Genomic DNA, 25,891 nt, shown 5'->3' on the forward strand with positions numbered 1-25,891 from the left:
GGCGTCCAGGCAGATGACTGAGTCAAACAAGCAAATTGTAAGGAATGTCTTGAAGGAAGTAGAGAGATGGCGAAGCATAGGAAGGGAATTCCGGAGTTTAAGGCCAAGGCAATTGAAGGCTTAGCCATCAGTAGTTAAAAGTGGGAATGGTCAAGAGTCCTGAATTAGTGTGTAAAAACATTCGGAGTTTAGTGGGCTGAGGGAGGTTATAAAGCTAGAGAAGAGAGGCAGGGTTGTGGCAGAGATTTGAAAATAAGAATCAGAGTTTTATAAGCATATTGCTTGGCTCCTGTTATTGTAGGTGACTGAGCAAAGGTCACAGATGGGCAGAACTTGAGCAAGTTAAGACGTGGATGCCAAAGCTTGGATGAACTCACATGGGAGGGTAGGATGTGAGAAGCCAGCTGCAAATGTGTTGTGCCAGTTAAATCTTGAGGTATCAGAGGCACGAATGTTTCAGTTCATCTGCTGTTCAGACAGACAAAGTCTGGCAATGTTATGGAGGTGAAAATAGTCTTAGTGTTGACATAAAGCTTGGATCAAAAGCTTATCTTGGGGTCAAGTATGATACCAAGTTGCAAACAGTCTGGTTTGGTCTCAGATTATTGCCACAGGTGGGGATGGAATCGATGATTGATGGAATCTGGAGAGGAGTTGAAATCAGTAGTTTGTCATCCCAGAATTTGCCTGGAGGAAGTTTCTTCCCAGATAAGAAGTTTGATCATTTAGTAACAGTGGAGAAGCCAAGCAGGTGGTAGTGAGATGGAGCTGCAAGCTGCCAGTGTACATGTAGACACCAACGCCGTATGGGTGGATGTGGATAAAAACTAGGAGGTGGCCAAATACACGCCCTGGGGCACACCAGCAATATTGGCATTGGAGCAGGAAAAGAAACCTTTGCAAAGATTCTCTGGCTTTACTGAAGAGAGAGTGGAACCCAGTGAGATCAGTGACATCTTGCTGGATACTGATAGAGAGATGTTGTGGCGGATGGAGTAGAAAACCTTGTCAAAGGCTGCAGACATGTTGAAAATGATGAGGAGGGCTAGTTTACATTTGACACAGTCATTCAGGACGTCATTTGTGAATTTGGAGTTGGCAGTTCTGTTTGTCTGGTGGGGACTGAAACATGAATGGACACATTCAAATTGCCCTGGAAGCAATGAACATGATTTCAGTAGGTACCAGCGCTCTGGAAGACTGGATGTCAGCCGTGAAATGTGACCGTATAGACACTAAGAATTGAGGTGCTAGTGAGAGAGCTGACTGATCAGTGTACGCTTGAAAACTGACATTTTCCATATGTATGCTGACAATGTGCAGCTGGAGTCACTGGTTTGTCGTAAGCTTGCACTGTCTCCCACTACTTCAAAGTTTGTAATTGATCTCCGTTTTTACATTCGTGTTTGAACTGATTGTCTGCAGTTTCTGGAAGTTGAATGTCTTTCCTTAACATTGATAGTTCCAAACAGTTTAAGGTTCAGTTCAGGGAACTTACAGCTTGATGTGGTTGTTTTTCTGGGAAAACTTAGACTGCAGCTTTAAAATATGCAATTTTACATTTCACCGAAGGGCAATTGTGTTGTTTAGTTTACAAGTTTTAACTGCTGGAAGTGATTGGAGGTCATCTTTCTCTGTTGTCATGCTGAACCAGTTCCTGAAAATGTAGTTAATAGTTTTGGTTTGTAGCCACTGCCACGTAAGCATTGTTTCAGTCTACTTTCTGGGAAAGTCATGCATGATTGTCGCTGTCTATCCAGTGTGATTTCCTTGGTGATACAGTTTCCTTTTATTCTAAGAGGCCTGGGAACGCAATCATAAAGTTCAGTTACAATTTTTTTTAAAAATCTTACTAGCTATCTAATTTATTTTTGATAAATTTAAGGCTGAGTGATGCTAATCCAATAGGGTATTTTTGGAAGATTTGGCTGGCCCATAGAAGACAGAGGGGTGATGGTAGCTGGACAGTATCCAGCCTGGAGCTCGGTGATCAGTGGTGTTTTCCACAGGGATCGGTTCTGGGACCTCTGCTCTTTGTGATTTTTATAAATGACTTGGACAAGGAAGTGGAAGGGTGGTTTAGTATGTTTGCCGATGACACAAAGGTTGCTGGAGTTGTGGATAGTGTGAGGGCTGTTGTAGTTTGCAGATTGATAGGATGTAGAACTGGGCTGATAAGTGGCAGATGGAGTTCAACCAGGAAAAGTGTGAAGTCATTCACTTTGGAAGGGTGAATTTGAATGCAGACTACAGGGCAACAGAGGGATCTTGGGGTCCATGTCCACAGATCCTGCAATTTGCCACCCAAGTTGATAGGGTTGTTAAGAAGGCTTAAGATGTGTTGGCTTTTGTTAGGGGATTGAGTTTCAGAGCTGCAAGGTTATTCGCAGCTCTGTAGAGCCCTGGTTAGACCACACTTGGAATGTTGTGTTCAGTTCTGGTCTCCTCATTATAGCAAAGATGTGGAAGCTTTAGAGAGGGTGCAGAGGAGATTTACCAGGATGCTGGCTGGACTGGAGAGCATGCCTTATGAAGAGAGGTTGAGGGAGCCAGAGCTTTTCTCATTGGAGCGAAGAAGGATGAGAGGTGACGTGATAGAGGTGTACACAATATTGAGAAGTATAGATAGAGTGGACAGCCAAAGACTTTTTCCCGTGGCGGAAATGTCTGTCACAAGGGGCATAATTGTAAGGTAATTGGAGGAAGGTTTAGGGGAGATGTCAGATGTAGGTTCTTTACACACAGTGGTGGGTGCGTGGAATGCACTGCCAGTAGTGGTAGAGTCAGATGCATTAGGGACATTTAAGCAACTCTTGGATAGGCACATCGAAGATAGTACAATGTAGGGTATGTAGGTTAGTCTGATCTTAGTAGGATAAAAGGCCGGCACAACATCGAGGGCCGAAGGGCCTGTACTGTGCTGAACTGTTCTGTTCTAAGATTTAATGAACTAGTGTATCAGTGTGAGGATGTGTCAAATGAATCTCATCGAACTCTGTTGCTCTTTTTTTCTCCACCACCACTGACCAGAATTCTCTTGTAATTTGTTTTGTTTCTTCCCCCAATTACTAGCTTGGATTTGCTGACCTCAACCTAGCGGAGTTTGCAGGTTCAGGCTCCACTGCACGCTGCTGTTTATTGGAGGGTTATGACACAAAGAATACACGACAGGACAACTCTATCCTGAAGGTACTGGTGGGGAGAGAGGGGATACTGAGATGTAAAATGTATTTTTTAAAAACAACAAAGCTGAACTAAGATCATTGCAGCTTCTGAGAGTGGGCAGGTCAAATTTTGTTTTTTTTAAAAAAATCCCATGACTTATTATTCAAAAAAGAAAAAGATCATTCTTCTAGTGTCTGGTCGTTATACCTCTTTTCGACTGCATGAATAGGTCACTTGTTTCATTAATAAAAGGAATAAAAAGAAATAAATAATTAATAACAGAAAGTGGGCATAACTCAGCAAATCTGGCAATTTATGCGTATAGAGAGGCCATTAAAGGTAGCATCAGTCAGGATCACTTCCGGGTTCTGACCCAAACTAAGGAATTGATTAATTAAGAGGATACCAATGGGTCTTCTGTCTAGTTTATGGGCAGCAGGTATGTTTTTGTTTAGATTAGATTCGCTACAGTGTGGAAACAGGCCCTTCAGCCCAACAAGTCCACACCGCCCCTCCGAACAGAAACCCACCCAAACCCATTCCCCTACCCTATATTTACCCCTGACTAACTCATCCATCACTTTTGGCAATTTAGCACGGCCAATTCACCTGACCTGCACATCTTTTGACTGTGGGAGGAAACCGGAGCACCTGGAGGAAACCCATGCAGACACAGGGAGAATGTGCAAACTCCACACAGACAGTTGGGAATCGAACCCAGGACCCTGGTGCTGTGAGGCAGCAGTGCTAACCACTGAGCCACCATGCCACGTGTTCCTGAGACTGCAGACCAAGTCACAGGGCCTGCAGCTTTAGAAGCATGTAGCATTTTTTTCTTCCGAGAAAAAGACTTGGACCATAGGATGCAGGAGCAGGAGTAAGTCATTCGGCTCATTGAACCCAGTCTCATCATGGCTGATCTGATAATCCTTAACTCCACTTTCCTGTCTTATTCCAATAATCTTTGATTCTCTTACAGATTAAGAATGTTCATCCCAGGCTTAGTTAACAAACACACAACACCAAGTTATAGTCCAACAAGTTTATTTGGAAGCACGAGTTTTCAGATCGCTGCTCTTCCATCAGATAACTAGTGAGGCATGATCAAAAGGTATAAAATTTATAGCAAAAGATCACAGTGTCATGCAATTAAAACAATATATTGAACAATCTAGATTACTGTTAAATTTTTCATCTTTTAGAATGGGTTACAGGTTTTGGTTCATTAATATGTAAATCCCAGAACTACTTTTAAATCACATTCTTGAGCTAACTTGCGGTTTTATATTTTAAAAAAAAGTGGCATCTAAGCTCAAACAATGTACTAAATGTGTGAGGTTAGAGAATAAACCTCAAGTTATCTCGAGAATGCGATTTAAAAGTAGTTCTGGGATTAACATATTAATGAACTGAAGCCTGCAACCCATTCTAAAAGATGAAAGACTTGTTTGTTCAATATCTCATTTTAATTGTATGGCACTGTGATATTTTACTCTAAATTCTGTGTCTTAAGATCCTATCCCACAAGTTACCTAATGAAGGAACAGTGCTTCCAAATAAACCTGTTGGACTCCAACCTGGTGTTGTGTTTTTTTAACTTTGTCTGCCCCAGTCCAGCACCAGCACCGCCACATCATGGCATCCTAGCCTTGACAGCCTTTTTGTGATAAAGAATTCCACAAATTCTCTACCCTCTGGGAGAAGAGATTCCTCCTCATCTCTACTTTAAACAGGGGCAGCCATTTGCTGTGCGCCCTTTGGTCTTAGCCTCTCCCACATCTACCCTGTTATGCTCCCTAAGAAACTTTGTATATTTCAATAAGGTCACCTTTTTTTAAAAAACTAAACTCCAATGAATACAGTCCTAACCCACTCAACCTCATCTCATCAGAAAATCCCTCCATTTCTGGAATCAACCCAGTGAAATTTCACTGGACTGCTTTCAATTGCAGTACATCTTTCTTCAGATTATTGAATCAAAACGGTTCACGCATTCCCTTCGTGGTCTGACTAGTATCTTGTGCTATTTTCATATGTCATTCCCTTTTGAAGTAAAGATCAGCAGTCCTTTTGCCTGCCTTATTACCTCCTAATGCTAATTTTTTGATGATGCATGCATGACGACCTCCAAATCCCTCTGTGCTGCAACTTGCCATAGTCTTTTTCCATTTAAATAATATTAGTTTTAGTCTTCATACCAAAGTGTATAACCACAAATTTGCCCACGTTATATTCAGTTTGCTAAGTTTTTGACTGCTCGTTTAAGCTAACAATATATCCCTTTTGAGGCATTTATTGAGTAGCCTTATGCAAATGAGGCCTTATCAAATGCCTTTGGAATTCAAAATATTTCATCGCCTGGTTTCTCGTTACCTGTCCTGCTTGTTACCTTCTCAGATTTGCTAGCAGATAGATTGCTGTGTGGATTGGGTTTCGTAGACCCACTGAAAAAGTACTGCTTAGTTGTCAACTACAGATCTGCATGCCACCAATAGAATACAAGCAACATATTTTCAAACTTGCAAAGATATTATCAAATATAATTGGGAGGGAAGGGATTTGCAGTAATTACAGCTTTGCAATTTTGTACGGGAATTTAGCTGACTTATAACCTTTTGGTTTGAGATTCTCTGATTGCAGGACAAAATCAGTACCTTTAATCTGACCATTATCTATTATTTAATTTTGTTTAACAGCTATATCTCACCTTCTCATGGCTACTTCAAAAGCAAAAATTCATTTTCTTAGTAAAGTTCTTATTTAGTTATTGTTTCAAACTGCTTCTCTTCACAGGTCACCATAGGCATGCAACTGTTGTCAGGAGATCCTTGTTTCAAAACGTAAGTGTTTCAACAACAACCATATAAGCTTTGAGCATGAATTCAGCAATTTGCTGAGCCCACAGCAAAAGAATCGTTCATCTGACTTGTTTTTTCTAGATGCTGATATAATGTAAAGGATGTTATGCTCCCCTCCCAACTCCCTGCGACATACTTTATTTTCCTGTTTTACAAAGTAACTGACTGCTCTAGCTCCAAGTTTTTTATGTTGAGATTTTGGCTGGTTCAGATTTTCTTGAGAGTCACATAGATGTTGGTTCTGCAGAGCAATGCACCAGGAAGATTGAGCTCCAAACATCGGTTCCTTCATTTTGCATTTACTGTCACCTCAAAGATCAGATATTGTCACCTCAGTTACCAGCAGCCTGTTTCAGTCAAATGAAACCGCCTGTGGCAAGAAGTCACTCGGAGGCTGCCTTGCACCTCCCATTTCTGTCTGAACACAGGAAAAACCAGAATCAATGCAGCAGAGGGGTATTTACTCCTTGACATTCAGGTGTAACAGTGACCAGATTGAAGTCTGACTGTCAACCCTCTGATACAGATTTTGTTTTAAAGTTGTTAATAATGTAGTTTGAGAGCGGCAGGGCTGTCACAAAAAAAATTATTTCCTTCCCTTCACGGAAACATTTTTACAAGGTACTCAAGCAAAACCCCGAATGTATTCAGTGAAGCAGCCTAAATGAATCACTTCATTTGAGTATGACAATATATCTCATTCTCTGTCTATTCCCTCCACATAAAAAACCTAAAATGGTCAAATTGCTAAAATATTATCCTTAGACAGCATTTGGTGATGATCGGTAGGCTGATAACTGTGAAAAGGTGGTAAAATGATACTGAAAGTTTTAAAACAATTTTATTGAAATGTTTAAAGGTGTTCACATTTGTTTGGTCAGGACAAAACAATAATTTTATCCATGTATAATAAAATAGATCCAATTTGTATTAATTGCTCAGCAATTGAAATGGTAAAGTGACTGTTTGTTTGTTTGTTTGTTTTATCCAATGAGAAACCTTTCAGCGTCAAGTTTTCCAGAATAAAAATACCAGTTTCTTCTGGGATCCATATCAAACTTAGTTTCATTATGAGATTCAATTGTGAATCTCCACACATTAAATGGGTTGCTCTTTGGAGGGTCGGTGTGGACCTGTTGGGCCGAAGGGCCTGTTCCACACTGCCGGTAATCTAATCTAAAAGGCAGATGTTTTTCAAGTTTTTGCATGGAACAGTTGCTTACTATATCAAGAAGGGCAGATGGAATTTTTTTGAAGTCTCTGAAAGTGTTTACTAAGAGGGACTAATCTGCATTAATCTTAGTGGCTGTCCCACTGAGTTATAAATTGGATTTTTAAAAATCTCACCACTTTGTTGCTTTCTGAAATGGTAGATTGGGACAGATCTTCTTCAAGGTTGATTGAGTCTGCAATAGATCAACAGCTGGTGTAACCCGTTCTTACTGGATTTCATTGTGTGGGCAGAGATTCAGAATAGTTCTCTTTTCAGAATGCAGTGTGCTTCGCAATCTATGGGATCTTGCTAATTAGCTTGAAACTCTTCCACCTGGGAAACTTCCTGCATGGGTTAGTCGCTCTCCCAAATTAAACAGTAAGTGCAGCGATGCTGTACATTGCTTTCAATGCAATGTGGAGAGATCCTCTGGTGTCATAATGTCTAATGAAGCTTAAGTCTCAATTCTTAATCTCCATTTCCCCTTTTTTTTTAAAGAGATATTAAGTATAGTAAACAAGTTGAGTAAAATACCCCAATTGACTCAATATTATAAGAAACATTGAGCTGATGACATGGGAGGCTGACTTTTAAAAGTTTCAGGATTCTTAACAGTCCTCTGAAATGGTCTGGGAAACCACTTTATTGTCAAGAATGTTCACCACCCCCACCTTAAGAGCGATTACAGATGACAGCAACATTCAGATCTCATGAATGAACAAAACAAATTGCGTTCTCTATTTAAAAGGCTTCCTAACTATAGTTTTGTGTTAGAGCATCCATGGTTGCTGCCTGACCCCACTGTGATCGCCAGCATTGTTTTGTATAGTTTTATGTTGATTTATACTCTTCACAAAGACATTTATTTGATGGAATTATCATACAATCTTTTTCTAAAACCAAAGTTGTACTGATGGTGAAGGATGGTTCCATACTCTCACTTTGGAGAGAAACAGCAACCAAATAGGCTAGAAAACATTTTCTTGATGCAGTCTTGCCAGTGTGGTTTGTACAGAGACAAAGAATCTACCAGTGTGATGGATTAACCTCTGGCAGTACGCACACTCTCTCCCTTTCTCTTAAAATGCGTACTCAACAAATTGAACAAAGGTTGGTTGACATCCAGCTGATGCTGTTCTGTGACATTTTTCAGATGAATATATGCACATCACTTATCTAGATAATGAACTAACTACTAAAAATACACTTCAGTATTTGTCTTGTTGGCATAGTGATATTAGCAAAATGCAGCAGAGTAGGATCAACAGAATGATTTATTGCTGCACTGTGCACACATAGTAGCTTTAACCTTAGCAATTATAACTCTGCTTATTAATATAATCCCTTCAGTTATTGAAAAATTGAAGTTGTGAAGAACAGATTCAATTCTGTGGCTGTATTTGTATAAGAATTGAATATATTGTTAATCTAAATCCTCATTTAATGTTCCGTAGACTTTAGATCTGGTGTTCCAGTTGAAACATGTTGGTGAAGTCTTCTATCAGTTCTTGGAAAATCAATTTGCAAAGAACATTGAACTGAAGTCTGTGAAGGGGGCTGGTGCTTAATGCAGTTAGCATTTTGAGGTTCATGAATCTTTCCTCCCAAAGTCCCCATAATTTCCTTATTTTCTCCTCTTTGTTAGGTTTTAGTTAATTATCATCTCCTTGCCCTCTCTGAAACTGGGATTTTTTTTAGGCTTAGGAGCTGAAGTAATCTATTCAGCTCAGTGTCTACTCTGCCATTGAATGGGATCATGTCTGATCTGATAATCCTCAACTCCACTTTCATACCTTTTCTCCATAACCTTTGATTCTCTTACTGATTAAAATCAATCTCAGCTTTGAATATGTGATGGATGTGCATTAACTCTGCTGATTGTACAGTAATACAAGGGAGACCTTTATAAATGGACCATGCTATGCATGAAAATCCATCAGCTATCAGTGCTTAAAACATTAGTCTTTTAGTATTTTTCCCCTTGTGAAATTCATGCAACAATTTCATTGACAAACAAGATCATGACTAAATGGCCAGTTTTGTTAGAATGGGCGCTAGAATTGGTGGTCTTCTCTCTTGCCTCTGGTTATGTTTTGATCCAGCACAGATAGAAATCATGGATGATGCTGCTGTGATTGGCTCAGTATTGCACTGAACTACAGAATCACTCTTCTAAACCTTTGAGGAGTGTACTCTCTCTTGTGAAAATTCTACTTCACTACTTGGAGCTTGGTATGCTGCCTCTGACAGAGTGCATGTTCGGAGGTTACCCCATGCTGTCTGGACATCAGTGTAACTGATTGATTGATTGATTGATTGATTTGTGAGAGGTTGCTAACAGATTGATGCTTCCTTCACACCTTTCTCTTCCCTTCTCCCCTTCCTTGTGTCCAAAGGAACTCTGAAAGCACCTCATTTGCTCAGTCAATTAAGTTATGAGATGGGGAGTTCATGTCAGGATGAGTGCAGTGGCTTGATAATTAACAGAATTATTGTGAGCTTTGAGTGTCTATAGTAAAAATAGAAATGGTCCTTTATTTATGTACTAACTGTAGCAGCAATCACAGGTTTTGCAAAACCAGGCATAATGCAAAATGGTGCCAAGGCTACATTGCTGAAGAATGACTTAAGACTATTCTTTTGACTGTGTGACACACTGAAGAAGATCCAGCTTGTAACCATTGATCAACAAGCGGAGTATTGCAAAAAGATTGAAGAAACCACAAAAGGAAGCTGTCAGTAACTGCAGGAAGAGCGCTCTTGCTGGAAAGAGCAGCAATTTATGGGACACTTGGAGGTTGACCTCATATCATATCACAAAAGAGACTTTAAATTGATGCCAAAATTTCTTTTTAAAAATTGAACATTCCCAAATCTAAACTAGGTGGCAGGTGATGAAGAGCACCTCAGATATCACGTCAAACCTTGATTGATTTTCTTGTCGCTTGGTTGAGCAGTATGATTTTATATATAACCATATTGTTTGCGGCTCCTGCTGGTTAGCAGTGACGTGAGACAGTGTGGAATTGTTACCTGCAGAGGGTAACACACTGGCTTTGATGGGTGGTTCTTTCTGCTTTCATGGGACCTGTGCGTTGCTAGCAAGGACAGTGTTTGTTACCCATCCACACTTGTTCCTTAACCAAGTAACCTGCTGTGACATTTCAGGGGGCAGTTAAGGATCAGGAATATTAACTGTGGATCTGCAGTCACATGTATATGACTATCAATGATTGTCCCATGCTTTTCATTACTGAGGCAAGTTTTTAACTCCATGAAGTATTCATTGAATTTAACTTCCAACAGCGGCTGGACATTTACTAAATGCAGTGTGCTAGTCTGGGCTCTGACTGGTCAGCATCCTGCCACAGGCTCCCTACTGTGAGGCTGTTGGATGAGGACAGGGTCACGGGTGGCCAATGCAAGTCTCAGCATAAGTTAAGGTATTTTTGGACAAATGATTGAGGGATCTGACAAGTCCAAGGAACTCTATATCAAATAATGACCTTCTGGAGAGCGAAAACGGAACTTGGAGACAGAATGTAACTCAGCACCACTGTCGCAGACTTTTGGTGTTACTTCAGTTTCCAGGAGTGTTGACACCACATTTGGGCACATCTATGTGGCAATTACTGAGAATGGCCTCGGACAGAGATTGATCACAGACCACATTTGTTTTGAGTCAACACCAGCCTAATTCATGTCTGCATTCACCAGCGATTCATACACACTGCCTGGGCCTGTTACTGCATAACAATCTCCATCTTTTTTTTTCCATAATCAATACGTAACTGAACAATTAAACCTTGACTTCCAGGATCTATTTAGATCACAATGAACTTGTGCTTGTGAGGTTCCTTGCAAGGGTGATCCTGCTGCTGATTTAAATTCTAGGTGATCCGGGCGATTAGGTGTTTGAATCGTTGAAATGATACTTAAACTCAGGAGTCACTGATCTAAAGGATTGAGTACTGCCACTGAGGCAAAACTGGCAACAGTTCGGGATTGTATTATTTATTGGACACAGCACAGTCAAGGGGAAATATTGTCAGTAATCCTCTATCTGTGTCAAAGGCAGACTTTTCAACAGGTTCTAGTCTGTGCTCTTGGCTCTCCAAGATTACTCTTCACATCACGAATGTTTCAAATTTTTATTAGCTCCATGGTACATTCAGAACTGAAGCTAACTTGCTACCTATCAGTGTTTCCTTTGCAGTCACGAGCCAATCTTACTTTACAATACTAGTTAGAGAATCTCCATTTTGTTTCAGAGTACCAAGTGCCTCTGTGTTTTTGTGTGTGTGTGTGTGTGTCTGCTGCCCTCTAGTGCTCTTGGCTGTCTGGGTCATATTCCATATCAAGATCTGAGAGGTATTCAAAATCACAAAACATCTGGCCAGATTGGATAGGGTGAAACTGCACAGGTTAGCATAAAGGTCAAGAGCTAGAGGACACTGATCTTAAGGTGATCAGCAATGGCAACATTAAAAATGTACACAGTATGTGATTAGGGTCTGAAGTATTCTGCCTAGCAGCAGTTGCTTGATAATTAACAAAGTTATTGTGAGCTTTGAATGTCTATAGTCAAGATGAAAACGGTTCTTTCTTTATGTAGTTAGCTCAGTTGGCTGGATAGTTGGTTTGCAATGCAGAGTGATGCCACCAGTGTGGGTTCAATTCCACACCAGCTAAGGTTACCGTGAAGGACTGTCCTCCTCAACCTCTCTACTCACCCAAAGAGTAGTGACCCTCTGGTTTAGCCACGACCATTGTCTTTATCTGTAATGAGAGAGCAGCCCTAAGGTCTGGTAAGACTCTTTACCTTACTCTGCCTACAAACATGCTGGATGTGCAACTCAGTCAACGCCTTCAAAAGAGAGTTGTTCAGTTATCTGAAGAGAGGACCTGCAAAGTTTTGGGAAGAGGGAGCGAAGTGAGACTGAGTTGATCTTCCAGTCAGTCAGCATAGACACGATGGGCTGAATGGTCATGGCGTGTTCTGTAACTACTGATTCTGTGCACATCTTTGTGATTGAGACAAATGAAAAAAGACAGTCAGTTTTAACAGGGAACAGTAAAAGTAATTTTTAAAATGTATTCATGGGATGCAAGTTTAGCTGGGATGATCGGCCAGACCAGATCAGGACAGTGAATTCCTTTTCTTTAAGGACATTAATGAATCAGATGGGTTTCTCCAGCAGTTGGTGATCACTGAATCGTCACCATTTTTATTCCACACTTTTTTGTTTTTTGTTACATTCTAATTTTACCATCTATTATAGTGGGATTCAAAATAATTTCATAGACAATTATCCTAAGGTTTGGGAGCATGAGCCCTGTGACATTCCCACTTCACTGCTGCCTCTGACAATGGTCATCCAGAGACATTGACTGCAATTCTGGAGGCTTGCATTTAGATACTCTCACCTCGCTCTTGTTCCCCCCCACCCCCACCCCTCCAATTCTTCTTGTCACTCCTCCCCCACCTCCTCAGCCCTCTCTCCCTCTCCCTCTCCCTCTCTCTCTTTTTGTATGGGACGGGAAAATATTGTGTCCTTCACTGAAGGGAAGCTGAAATGGAGTTTGTCCATGGTGTAGGGAAGATTTCCTTTTGACGTTTACTGAAGATAAAGGGTATCTTAAATGACAATGCTGATGGGCACGTTGCCATTCTGAGGCAGCATGGAATACTCCCAGCCTCGAGCTCAGAGATTAGTGGTCAAGCTGTTTGCCTCACCCCCATCAAGTTTTCAGAGATCTATTGACACCGATGTTTACTTCCTGCACACATCCTTCTGCATGCTTGCAGTGATGGCAAAAGTGCTGTTCTGATTCCTGGAGGTACTTTTAGATCGTTAACTGGGAGCTTGTTCTCAGAATTTTACAAAGTTGTTTCTAGTGATTTACTTTCAGCACTTTCCCTCCTGAAGGTAATGTAGCAAACTGGTGTTACACGGGTGCTAATAGCCCACTCTTTGACAAGTTATTCTCTGCTGAAGCCCAAGGTCTCAGCAGGCCATGTGCTTGTGGGTGTTCATGGCAACTAAGCCCAGTGGTACCTCAGCACATCACTACGTTACTACATCACTAAACAGCAGTCTGCCTGACTTCCTCCAACTCCTTACTTCCCTAATGCCCCACCCATGATACCTCTGGCCAAGGACATTGACTCTGGTCTTTAAGCCACACCACTGCCTAATCTAAGATGAGTGATCAAACTCATGACAATAAATGTTTGAATTTATTTATATCCTTTTTATCTTAACATGGAAACTCTTCAATGCCCTTGAAATTAACTTGTTTGCAGTGACCATTGTTTAGACAGCACTGGCTAATATTTTATAGACTGCTAAAAACTTACAAACAATCAGCTTGTCTGTTTTTTTTTGCTCAGCTGAACAATTGAAGATTTCCTCTAGAAATATTGTTTCTCATCAGAGGGACGTAGGTTTATGGACCCTTCTGGTATTTTGATATGGTTTCAATTGAAGAGATTGCCCTGCAGATTAATACAATCTCTTTACCAGCCCACCTGTGAGATGAACTGAAATAAAGTTTGTAGTTCCAGGCATAAGATCCGTCTGCCATATCATCTGCCTAGCTGTAAAAATTGTATTGCCAGTCAAAGTATTTCAACCGAAAGTGTGGAATTTCAAAAATATTGCAGCTAATTCCTTGTGTTGGTTTCCACAGGCCTGCGTGTACTGCCAAGTCTATTTCAATACCAGGCCAAGACAGCTCCTTACAGCTGGACTGTAAGGGAGATGGGACCATAGACAATACTGTTGCCTCCGGGGGCTTGCATTCAGTGAGGCAGCCAAAACCTCGGCCTCCACTCAGTTCAGGTAAATGTTATTCCAGTCATAGCCAAGGTCACATTGTTTTCTATCTCTATGGCCTGAGTAATATCAGTTTCTCACCATGATATTATGGGTTTTAAGTAAATGAATGTTAACCCTCATTCTTGCCTTCATTGCTCTAGACCTCACTATTCCTATGCACTTGCAACTGGCCTCCCACTTTGTACCCTCCACATATTGATGTTACTTACACTACTTTCCTTGTCTTAACTTGCAGGAAGTCTCATTCTCTGCTTACACTGTGCTCACTGACCCATATTTGGGTGGGTGGGATCTGGGTGGGATGCTTTTTGGAGAGTCAGTGTGGACCTGATGGGCAGAATGGCCGTGCTTCCAGCTTCCACCATGTAGGGATTCTATGATATCTGGATAATCTCTGGAATTCCCTTCCACATCTCTTCCACATTAAAATCTACCTCCTTGAACAAGCTTTTTATCATCTAACCTAATATCTCTGTGCTTTGAATGCTTAAGATGCTGGATTTGTTTCCTGTGACGTGCCTTGGGCTGTTTTAATGATTATATAAGTATAAATTATGAAATGAAGCTGCTATTATAGTCATTTTGACCAATCTACAACTAATGGCACAGTGGCTCAGGGTTGGGGTGGCACGGTGGCTCTGTACTGTTCCCTCTCGGTGCCAGCTCCCACGTTAGATTCCACCCTTGGGACACTGTCTGTGTGGAGTCTGCACATTCTCCCCATGTCTGTGTTGGTTTCCTCTGGGTGCTCTGGTTTCCTCCTACAATCCAAAGATGTGTAGGTTAGGTGCATTAGTCTGGGGTAAATGTGGAGTAGTAGGAGAATGCGTCTGGATGGAGTACTCTTTGAAGGGTTGGTGTGGACTTGTTGGGCTGAAGGGCTGTTTCCACACTGTAAGGATCCAATGATTCCATTCCATGATTCTAACAGCACAGCTTTCCTCAGAGGCATTACATTTCCTGAAAAGGTTAAGGATGATCTAATGCAACATACCCATTAATCTGACTTGGTTAAACAAGGCAGACACTACTGTTTATCATTCACTTATTCCTCATTATCTGAGGGTTTCTAAAGTCTCATAATTTGTACTGGGTACCTTGAGTTGTTTGCTCCTCTATTCCTCTTCCAGCCTTTGGAAGGAAATGCAGATTGGGATTTTTATTTTTAAGAAGCATGTTGGATGTGTCTCTGAAGCAGTCTGTGCAAACCTTGTGTTTCAAGCAAGTAAACTGTCATTTCCATCAGTTGGTTTTTACCGTCCTTAGTAACCTGAGCAGGCCTCCGCTACTGCTTGTGTGGATCAGACCCATCTCGCACACTGCAGTAATTGTTGGCTCCTCAGCATTGAGGGAGTCGAAGGGTGGGTCAGTAAATTTGCAGACGATACGAAGATTGGTGGAGTTGTGGATAGTGAGGAGGGCTGTTGTTGGCTGCAAAGGGACTTAGATATGATGCAGAGCTGGGTTGAGGAGTGGCAGATGGAGTTCAATCCTGTCAAGTGTGAGCTTGTCCATTTTGGAAGGACAAATAAGAATGTGGAATACAGGGTTAACGATAGGGTTCTTAGTAAGGTGGAGGAGCAGAGGGATCTTGGGGTCTATGTTCATAGATCTTTGAAAGTTGCCACTCGGGTAGATAGAGCTTGTAAGAAGGCCTATGGTGTATTCATGTTCATTAGCAGAGGGATTGAATTCAAGAGTCGTGAGGTGATATTGCAGCTGTACAGGAGCTTGGTAAGGCCACATTTGGAGTACTGTGTGCAGTTCTGGTCGCCTTATTTTAGGAAAGATGTGGAAGCTTTGGAGAGGGTGCAGAGGAGATTTACCAGGATGTTGCCTGGACTGGAGAATAGGTCGTACGAGGATAGGTTGAGAGTGCTAGGCCTTTTCTCATTGGAATGGCGAAGGATGAGGGGTGACTTGATAGAGGTTTATAAGATGATCAGGGGAATAAATAGAGTAGACAGTCAGAGACTTTTTCCCCGGGTACAACAGAGTGTTACAAGGGGACATAAATTTAAGGTGAAAGGTGGAAGGTATGGGGGGATGTCAGGGGTAGGTTCTTTACCCAGACAGTGGTGGGGGAATAGAGTGCGCTGCCTGTGGGAATGGCAGAGTCAGAATCATTGGTGACCTTTAAGCGGCAAATGGATAGGTACGTGGATAGGTGCTCAAGCGAGGACAAATGTTCGGCACAACATCGTGAGCCGAAGGGCTTGTTCTGTATTGTTCTATGTTCTATGTTCTAACTGCATATTAGCAGCATAATTTCAGTGTATTTCATTGTATGAAGCTACCATTCAGATAGACAATAGATCATCAAGAATTGCAAAACATGACAGCCATTCAGCTACTATCGTCCCTGTGAAAGAGCTATTCAATTAGTTGCACTCCATAGCTCCTTCTTCATAGCTCTGCAGTTTTCTTAGGTTCACGTTTTTATCACATTCCCTATGAAAATTGTTATTGAATCAGATTCTGCTATCCTTTCAAGCACTGCATTCCAGTTCATAATAGCAGACTGTTTCAGGACATTCCTCCTCCTTCCACCTCTGACTCTTTGCCAGTCATCATCCACCTTCCCACCAGTGATGCTGTGGCAAGTTTGCTAGAATATATATTTTTGTTTAAAAGGCCAAGTGATCAGTGCACACACTGAGACAATATTTTAAGATTAGAATGTTATTGAATGTAATATATTGGATGGTGCTGGGGGGTGGGAGTCTCATTCCTGTTGTAATGGCTTTTGTTTTTAAAGGCAAATATGGCTTTTCTCCCACCCATTCATTATTCCACAGCAGAAGCTCCTGTCCTCAGGCAGCTGGAATAGACTGGACCCAGAGCCCCCGAAGTGATTGATTAGCTGAGCAGAGAGAGGTTTCTGCGAGTTTCGGGGTGGGACATTTTCTGCCTCCACCACAGTCTCTTTGCATCATTGTGTTCCAGTTTGTCGTTGTCCTGAGTGAATCTTGAATTAATCACGTTACAAGAAAACCGAGAACTGCTTGCAGTACCTCCTGTTTTGCACTGTTTGTTAGGTCTGACTGAAGATGCCGATCAGACCCCGTCCAGCCCAGATGAAGTATTTCAAACTGGTCATTCTCGGAATTCCAGCTATGCCAGTCAGCATTCAAAAGTGTCAGGTAAGTATTTTCTTTGCTTCTTCCTGTGTCTCTGCCATCTTCTGGGGAGCCTGTAGGCTCGGATTTGCAGTCTTAGACATTTGGGATAATGCTGTCTGTAAACTGCTGAGTAATACAGTACTGATCTAATGACAGGAATGAGAGTTTCATTATTGTTTGGGTAATTTTCTTGCTCCAGCCTTGTGTTCAGCACATACTACACAGCTGGCCTCGGTGGAATAGTAAATTATCTTAAAAAGAGGGAGAAGAATTCTCGGACAGTAAAACTGGATGGTGTAGATGAGAAGATTTTAGAATAAGGAGACATGAGGCTACTAGGGCAGGATGCAGAGCTAACAGGAGGATGAGGCTGGATTTTCAGAAACCCAAAGCTGTATGTGATTAGAAGCTGAATAAATACTTCCATACAACCCTTCAATCCCATTTTCTAGTTGCTGCTTTGTTTTAAGATTAGATGAATTGATTTTTCCTGTACTGCAGTAAAAGCAACTTATGGACATGGAGTTTTACAATACAGAAAGACACCCTCCAGCCTATTGTGTCTGGCCCAGTCAACAACCACTTATCTAACCTAATCTTATTTCCCCGTTCTTGGCCCCATAGCCTTGTATGCTGTGGGATTCCAAGTGGTCATCTAAAGACTTATTAAATGCTGTGATAGTTCCTGCCTCCACCATCCTTACAGATACCCACTGCCCTCTAGGTGAAAAGATCCTTCTTAAACATCCTCTAGACTACTTTCCCCTTACCCTAAAACTGTGCCCCTTAGTAATTACCATAGGGAATTGTTTATTCCTAAGGACTATCTATTCCCTTCCTAATCTTGTAAGCCTCAATCAGGTGTTCCCTTCAGTCTTCTCTGCACTAAGGAAAACAACCCTACTCTATGTAGTGTCTCTTCAGAAAATATCTGATGTTTTAGTCTCTTTTCTCCAATGCGCTTGCAGTTTGACAAATGTGAACTTGATTCTAGCAGTAATAACTAGCTAGGCCTAGGATAAAGGATTGAAGTTTTTAAAAAAATTAGGGACTGGAACAAGATGCAAAGAAATGCCCTATGACCCAGTCTTTCAGGTGAAGCAAATGTAAAGAACTGACAGCAACAGAAAACTTCAGAGAATTCCTGGTGGCTTTTTCTGTTGCAGTGACCTTGTCAATGATTTGTCGGCAAACATCTTTGTCTTTTGTTCCATTTTGCCAAAGTAACTCGATCCTGTTTGAGGGGTGGAGTACAATTCAGTTGTTTTTCAGATTTAATGCTCCAGTGTAATGTATCTTGTCCTGGATTGTTATCTTTTGTGTTTGTTTTATTTGTTTCTTTAAACTGATTTTTAACCCTCATTCAGCAAGGCATTAAAACAAAGCGGGTCAATTCTGAGGAAAGGAGAGCTGATTTATTTCAACACCTTGTTATTGTCATTCACACCAGTGCATCTATAATTCCAAGCAGTTGCAGACCAAAGCTCCTTACATTCTACACAACAAATCCCAAGCTACCAGGAAAGGAAATACTGCTCATTTGTCCCTTAGCCATCTGATTTAACTCTTATTGTCTTACTCATATAAACAATTAAAATACACTGTTTCAGGTATTGTGTAAATTCTTGTCCCATGCTTTGGATGTAGCCCGACTTCTAACCATTTCAAAGCAAGTCCTGGGAAAGCTGCAGCATCTTGACCTGAGTGAAGTTTGAGTAATGAAGAACTAAAGCTGTTTACGATTAAGGTCATAAAACACAGCTTTATTTTCCCGTAATCTGTCAAATATGCATACTTGCTTCAGAAGCAGTGCAATGGAATGGATGTGCTCGCTGTGGAATCCGCTGTGTCTGTCCCAGCATGTGTTTTCAGCATCATTGTCAATGCAGGGATACCGGTGCAAAAAAACAAAGTGCATTTAACAGAGTTTACATCTAGCCTGTCTTCTACATACGTCTTCTACAAACTATGCATATGAACGAGAGGCAGGAGTTGCATGTACCCCTCCGCCCAAAATACAGCCTTAGTAAATCGGCTATTTAATAAGATCATGGGTGATCTGATTGTTCCTGATATCCACATTCCCACCTTCCCCCATAACACTGCATCCTTTGTTTACCAAGGATCTATCCAACTCTCTCTTTAAAATATTCAATGACTCTATCTCTACTACCTTTTTGGGGGGAGAGTTTCAAAGACATGTGACTAAAAAATATTTAAATGTTTAAATTGGTGATCCAACACTTTTAAACAGTGACCCCTTAATTTTAGATTCTCCAATAAAAGGAAACATCCTTTGCATGTCCCCTCTGGATCTTTTATGTTTAAATCAAAATATCTCCTAATCTAAATTCCAATAGATACAAACCTAGTCTCTCCAACTTTTTCTCCATACTGGCTTTGGGGGCTAAATTAATCTCGTTGCTCTTAGGCCAGTGGAATAGATTAATTCTATGACCGTGCGCCACTACATAGGTGGCTGAGACTGATGATCTGGGTTTGCCTGTCCAGATCAGTGGGTTTTGATAATGCTGTCAAAGTCATGGAAATGGATGACACTGACAAGGCCAATATTCATTACCAACTCACTCTGGAGTCCCCCATCAAGGAACATTTTCTCTATCTACACTGTCAAATCTCTTACCATATTAAATGCTTGTTTGGAAGGAAATCTGTTGTCCATAGCTGGTCTGGTCTATGTGTGGCTTCAAATCCGTAGCAATGTGATTGGCTCTTAACTGCTTTCTGAAATGGCCTGGCAAGCCCCTCAGTTCAAGGGCAACCAGCGTAATCCTGAATAAAAACCGAAACAATCCGGATGCTGTAAATCCGGAACAAAAACAGAAATTGCTGGAAAAGCTCAGCAGGTCTGACAGCATCTGTGGAGGGCAATCAGAGTTAACATTCAGGGTCGAGTGACCCTTCCTCAGGACTCCGTGTAATCGTTGCCAGCAATAACCATGTCCCATTTTGGAAAAACGACAAAATGTAAGTCTTTACTAAGCTAAGAATGCTCATGTTGATGATCATGGTAACTGTCATAATGAGATATTAAACATCTGGTATGCATATTGCAGCTGCAGTTTGTTTACACTTTGGGTGATGTCATGAACAGATTAAACACCAGATTCTGCTTACTCCCAGTTATTATTTTAATGCACACTGTAATCTCATGTGAAAATGATCTTGATGAAGTAAAATTAATGCCACAATAAAAGCCTATTATGATCATATGCAGAGGAGTAGAATTACATGATTCACAGCTTATTACATGACGCCCATGTCCCCTTGAGGTAGTTTGCTCTTTCGAGTGCTGGGGGCAAATCAAATTATTGTATTAGTCATACTGTACAACTAATGCTGCAGATGAATAGCTTAGTTCTTAATAGCGCTAATGGAATCACAATTTTTAGCTAATTGTCATTAACTAAAATTAGAACTAAAAAGAAGGATGATCCCAAAGTTGGAAAATTAGTGCATGGTTGAGATCCATAGGCAAACTTCTTTGTTTGTAATTGAGGCATTTATTTCCAATTTCAATTTTGTTTAAAACACAGGTTACAGCACTGAGCACTCTCGGTCCTCTAGCCTTTCGGACCTAACTCACCGGCGTAACACATCCAGCAGCAGCAGTGCCTCTGGAGGGCTCAGCATAACCGTTGAGAGCACAGATGGAGAGAAGGAACACAAAGTGGAGCGACCACCCAGGCCCCCAAGGCCAGCACTCCCACCAGAAAGGCCACCCAGGTACACAGCTGTTCTGTTTAAAAGAGGTAGTTCCCTATCTCTGGATAGTGCACATCCTGATAGCAGGACCCACAGAAGGTGAGACCACGGAATGTTGTGTGTACCGTTTTTGATTTGAAGGGTGTTGTTGTTACCAGTTCGTGATATTTTTTATCTTTGCATTTCTTTTAACTCCACACTGTCCTGTATCTGAGATCTGTCTGTTCCAGATCGGAAAATGTTTGTCTATTGTCTGACTTTTTTCACATTTTTATGAAATAAAAAATGGTGGATAAAGCATTTCTGTCCAATTCGAGGTTTTCCACTCTGTCAGCAAATGCATCTTCACAACCTGCATTCCCAAACTGGAAAAGCCTGACTAAATGGGTGGATGCTTTATAGCTCCAGATGCTTGGGTTTTGCAGGCATTCTGTTCATGATTCAAATGAAGCAACTTTCCATTCTCTGTTCATTCAAGTTGAAATTATGCTGCATGATTCTATTTTGAAAAAATGAATTGGAATGAGCAAGATTCAAATAGCTCAAAGTCTGGAATTTGGCATCTGACTGTGTAACCAGTCTGATAGCCAAGTTAAGGTGTTCAGAGATATTGTATTGACTTGTGTTTAAAATAGACAATACAGACTGCAGAGACAAGTTGACCTCATGGGCCAATCTAATCCAATTTAGGCTCATTTGAAGGAAGTTGTTTCTGCGGGTAGCACATGCATTATATGGAGTGACCACTGGAAATCCCTGTTGATATTCTGGTGGGTGATTCTATGTGGCCGGAGATGGAAATATTCCATTATTGTTTGGCATTGAGTGTGCAGCCTCCTTCAAAAAAGAATTCAAGAGTTGGTCTTGCAGGACTGTGGTCAGAGTCAAAAGTACACGAATCTTTATCTGACCTGCATTGTATTCAACTGTGCAAAAAAAAGCATAAAATTTAGAAATAATTATCAAACCTGGAGTGCGTCAACAATGTACTCCTGATAATGTAGGGACAAAAAAGCAACTTAATGCATCATTGGGTCTGTGACCTTGGCCAATGCTATTTGTGTCTGTGCCACAAACGTATTCTGCAATCTATCAGCACCACGGAGTACTGTCTGCAAATTCCGTTCTGATTGAGGATCACTAGCAGAGCTTTAAGGAAACCAGCGTGCTGCTGCCCCGGTGGCTTAGCATGCAAGTACTTGTTGTCTCAATCATGAAATTGATCCCAGTGCTGTGCTGCTTTACCTGGTCTGTTTGGATGATGCTGCAGTTGGTCTTTTAATTTTACAGCCTCAGCTGGAAAATGCACGTGTGTAAATTGCTGGGGGGAGAGTTTGCACTGATTTTGGTGATTTGCAGGATGCAATGCCATATTGCAGCTAGAATGTTTTTGACCGGAAAGACCTGCCAGAGTCAGCACTCCAGTAAAGTTTTGGTTGGAAAGGTTGTGCTAACTTCTGAATTTCAGGGCTCCTCATGCACGGGCTGTGGATGTAATTTTTAAGTGCGTTGTTGTACTGTTCCTAATTGGTTTCTCATTCCGCAGACGAAAAAAGGAAACTGTCGAGAGTCAACCTACTTGGGTTGATGATACCAGAATCGATGCAGATGACATTGTGGAGAAAATTGTGCAGAGTCAAGATTTCACAGATGTCAGTAATGCTGAAGGTAAGTTTGCCACGTTTCCACTCTTAATCCAGGGACATTGTCCGCTATTCATCCATGTGGTGATGCTGCCTTTTTAGTGTACAGGAGGACAATTAAAGGTCAAGTCACCCAAACTGGAGTGTTGCCTCCTTCCAAAATGCTGTTTAATATTGCAGACATATTTTGAAGTTAGTATGATATATACATTCACAAGAAAAGGCAGTGTTGTTTAGATGTGTGTGCTGACCTCCATCTCTGTCTAACAGTGTGATTGATGTTACTGTAAAGAATCTGGGCTCTGCCACAAAGTTTGTCACATGCCTCAATTAATCATGGGGAAAACCACAATGCTGTGTGCTCTGCGATGAGACAACTATAAAAGTATGTTGATTTCAGCAGTTGCCAAATCTTATCTCTCTCTCTTGCCAATTGGACCACACAAGTATTGTAGAAATTACAGCCCGGGCAGGGAGATTCGGCTGTTCACGTCTATATCTCCATTTTGATCTCCTCCCACTTAACTGCCCTTCATGCTCCCTTTCCAAGTATTTGTCCAGTCACTTTCTCAGCTATGCCACAATTTGAGGCTGAGGCTGTAATATGTTTTCAAAGTTTTTGTGTCACATAGCACAGAACATTTGAGATAAAAGCAAAAAGTGCTGGAAGTCTGATCGTGTCTGTGGAGAGAAGAGCCATATTGGATGTGAGCATTAGTTCTGTTCTCTCTCCACAGATGCTGTGATTAGCTCCTGTGTAGTTAACAGATGCTCCACAGATGAGTTTCTCAAGCACTTTGTTTTTATTTCAGATCTCCAGCCTGCATAGTATTTTCCTTTAATTTCTGATACGAAGGTAATTGGCTAAAGAGCCCAGAGGTGGCATGAGAATGGTCTTTTACACAGCAGGTTATAATCGGGCCTAAAAGGACTGTGGAAACATATTCAGTAATTTTCAAAAGAGGTTTGGATGTGTACGTGAAAGGGAAAACTATTGGTTGCTTTCCGGAGAAAGGGCATAAGAGTGGAACCAATCTGGATAATTTTTACAAAGAATGGGCACAGGTCTGATGGAGAAAATGGATTTCTCCTCTGCTGTGTCGTTCAAAAGCTTCACTTTCTGTTGCTGAAGCTGTGAGGTGATCACTCCTACTGACGAAAAGATGCACGTGTGACTGGTGGATTTGGGAAGACAAGGTCTCGTAGGTTTTCCCCTCTTGGTTCCTCACCAGCTGCTAGTTGTTTGAGACTTGGACAGTTCAGTCAGTAGTGGTGATAGCAAGTCACTTTTGATGATGGAGAATGAAGACCCTCATCCAGAGTGCCATCTGTGCTTGGCACCTCAGGATTTCTCCTAAGGGAGCTCAACATGAAAGAATAACATTTCATCAGCTGATCGGAGGGAGACATCCTTACCTACACATAGGATAAGACCGTCTATCTGCCTTATCTTGGATTCTTGAGTGAAACTGAAGTATGCAGTACATTATCACGGCTCACAAGGTTTATGGGAAATTATGGTTAGTATAAAAACTCTACCTTTTTCTGTATTTTTGATAGTGGACTGAATGGGGTGGGGGGGGGAAAACACATTGTTAGAAAATCTTAACAGGTCTGGCAGTACCTACGGAGAGAAATCCGAGTTAACGTTTTGGGACCAGTGACCCTCCTTTAGAACTGGGAAAAGAACGGTTTTAAAAATTTGAGGATCGTGGAAGGGATTACTGTACTTAAAAGACAGTTACCAATACTCGTTGTAGGTAGTGTTTACGTAGCTGCTTTGTTCAACCAGTGGGGGGGCGTTAGTTGCAAATGGGACAAAGTTAGGGGTGTATGCAAAATGAGATTTGGCCAACAACAAGAGGCTGATTAGTTTGAGGAGTGTTGAGCAGTTGTCTGTCTGCTAACAGTTACAATTAGCTCCTGTGCAAGTGAGCAGCTTGTGGATGTGATCAATATGGCCAGAAACTATCACATGCCCAAAAGGGAAGGTGGTGCATCTCTCCTCGTAGTAGAACATGCCTGAAACCTGAACAAAGCCAGTTTATTTTCCCTCACCAATAGCTGTAAGCTGTTGCTTTTAACCAATCAGAGAAAGGCTTTGTAAGTTATGAACTATTTGTTCTCCGCAAAGACGCGAAAAGTACCTGGGGAAGGGAGATTGAAGAACAACAAGTGATTATCTGAGCAAACCTCTGGATAGGGGCTATTGAACTACCTTCTCAGCATTTTAAAATTCATTATTTTTTAATAAAGCTTTTTAATAAGTGCAGAACCAAGTTAAACCCTAATTTCTGTGACCTGGTTCTTTATATTAATCTGAGGTATCAGAAAATTACACAATTTCCATCTAAAGATGAACTGAAAACAACAAATGGTGGAGATCAGAGTGGCTCAGGCAGCATCCATGGAGGGGGAGCAAGCGAATGTTTTACATATCCTTGACTCTTCATCAGAGCTGACACAGTATGGAGGAGACTGCATTTATGCAATACTTTGGGATAGAGGAATGGTGGGTGGGAGGAGGGAGTGCTGGGGTAGAAAGGGTGTTGATCGAGTGCTTTCCATTTTAAAGACAATGCATTGTAGACAGTACAACAGAGATTCTCGAGTTATCATAGGATAACCTGGGAACAGAGGGTTATCCTATGAAGAGAGGCCGAGTAAGTTAGACATTTATTCTCTGGGCAAGTGATCTCGTTGAAAAATGGCCAATTTTAAAGGGGCTTGACAAGGCAGGCACTGAGGTTGCTTGCACTGGCAGGGGAATCTAGAAGACAGGTTCAAGCCTTAAGATGAAAGGTTGTTCATTTTGTACTGACATGAGGATAAGTTTCCTTTCTCGAAGGTTGTGAATCTTGGGAAGTCTCTATCACAAGAGGGTTTAAATGCTACATTGTTGAATAGATTCAAAGCCAGGATAGCTGTGGTTTAGCTGTGTCATGTTTTGGGGAGTGAGTAGGAAATTGAAAATTGAGATGTGATAAATTGAATGACAGAGCAGGTTCATTATGCCATATGATTGACTTCTAATGTCTTGTGTTTTATTTTAAGCCCCTTTTCTGATTTTTCTCCACTGATACCCATTTCATTCTCAGGCCTCAAACACTTATCAGGCAACCACTAATCCTGCAACCTGACCTTTGAGGGAGAAAGTCAAACAAACACAAATTGGAGAAATGATCTAATTGATTCTGTCTCGATCTAGTTGCTATTTCAGTGCTACAGTCTATTGTGCTACCGATGGGACACTGCCCTATTAGAAATCCCAACTCTTCAATGATTCTTTAAATCCAAGACTTCACTTTTTTTTCACTGACTT

The 25,891-nt window shown here is 41.3% G+C and overlaps 1 protein-coding gene across 2 annotated transcripts in view; it reads left to right on the forward strand.

The window, feature by feature from the left end:
* Nucleotides 1–25,891, forward strand: part of LOC132825924 (early estrogen-induced gene 1 protein-like) — a 108,906-nt gene that overhangs the window by 77,113 nt on the left and 5,902 nt on the right. Inside the window, exons 4-9 of one of the 2 annotated variants that reach the window (XM_060841561.1) lie at nucleotides 3,073–3,189; nucleotides 5,959–6,005; nucleotides 13,930–14,081; nucleotides 17,117–17,221; nucleotides 20,758–21,025; nucleotides 22,473–22,594. In XM_060841561.1, coding sequence (XP_060697544.1) covers nucleotides 3,073–3,189; nucleotides 5,959–6,005; nucleotides 13,930–14,081; nucleotides 17,117–17,221; nucleotides 20,758–21,025; nucleotides 22,473–22,594 — 811 coding nt within the window. The remainder of the gene's footprint in view (nucleotides 1–3,072; nucleotides 3,190–5,958; nucleotides 6,006–13,929; nucleotides 14,082–17,116; nucleotides 17,222–20,757; nucleotides 21,026–22,472; nucleotides 22,595–25,891) is intronic. The other variant, XM_060841562.1, reaches the window with a different exon arrangement.

Source organism: Hemiscyllium ocellatum, chromosome 21, assembly GCF_020745735.1.
Source record: "Hemiscyllium ocellatum isolate sHemOce1 chromosome 21, sHemOce1.pat.X.cur, whole genome shotgun sequence".
NCBI classification, from domain to species: Eukaryota; Metazoa; Chordata; class Chondrichthyes; order Orectolobiformes; family Hemiscylliidae; genus Hemiscyllium; species Hemiscyllium ocellatum.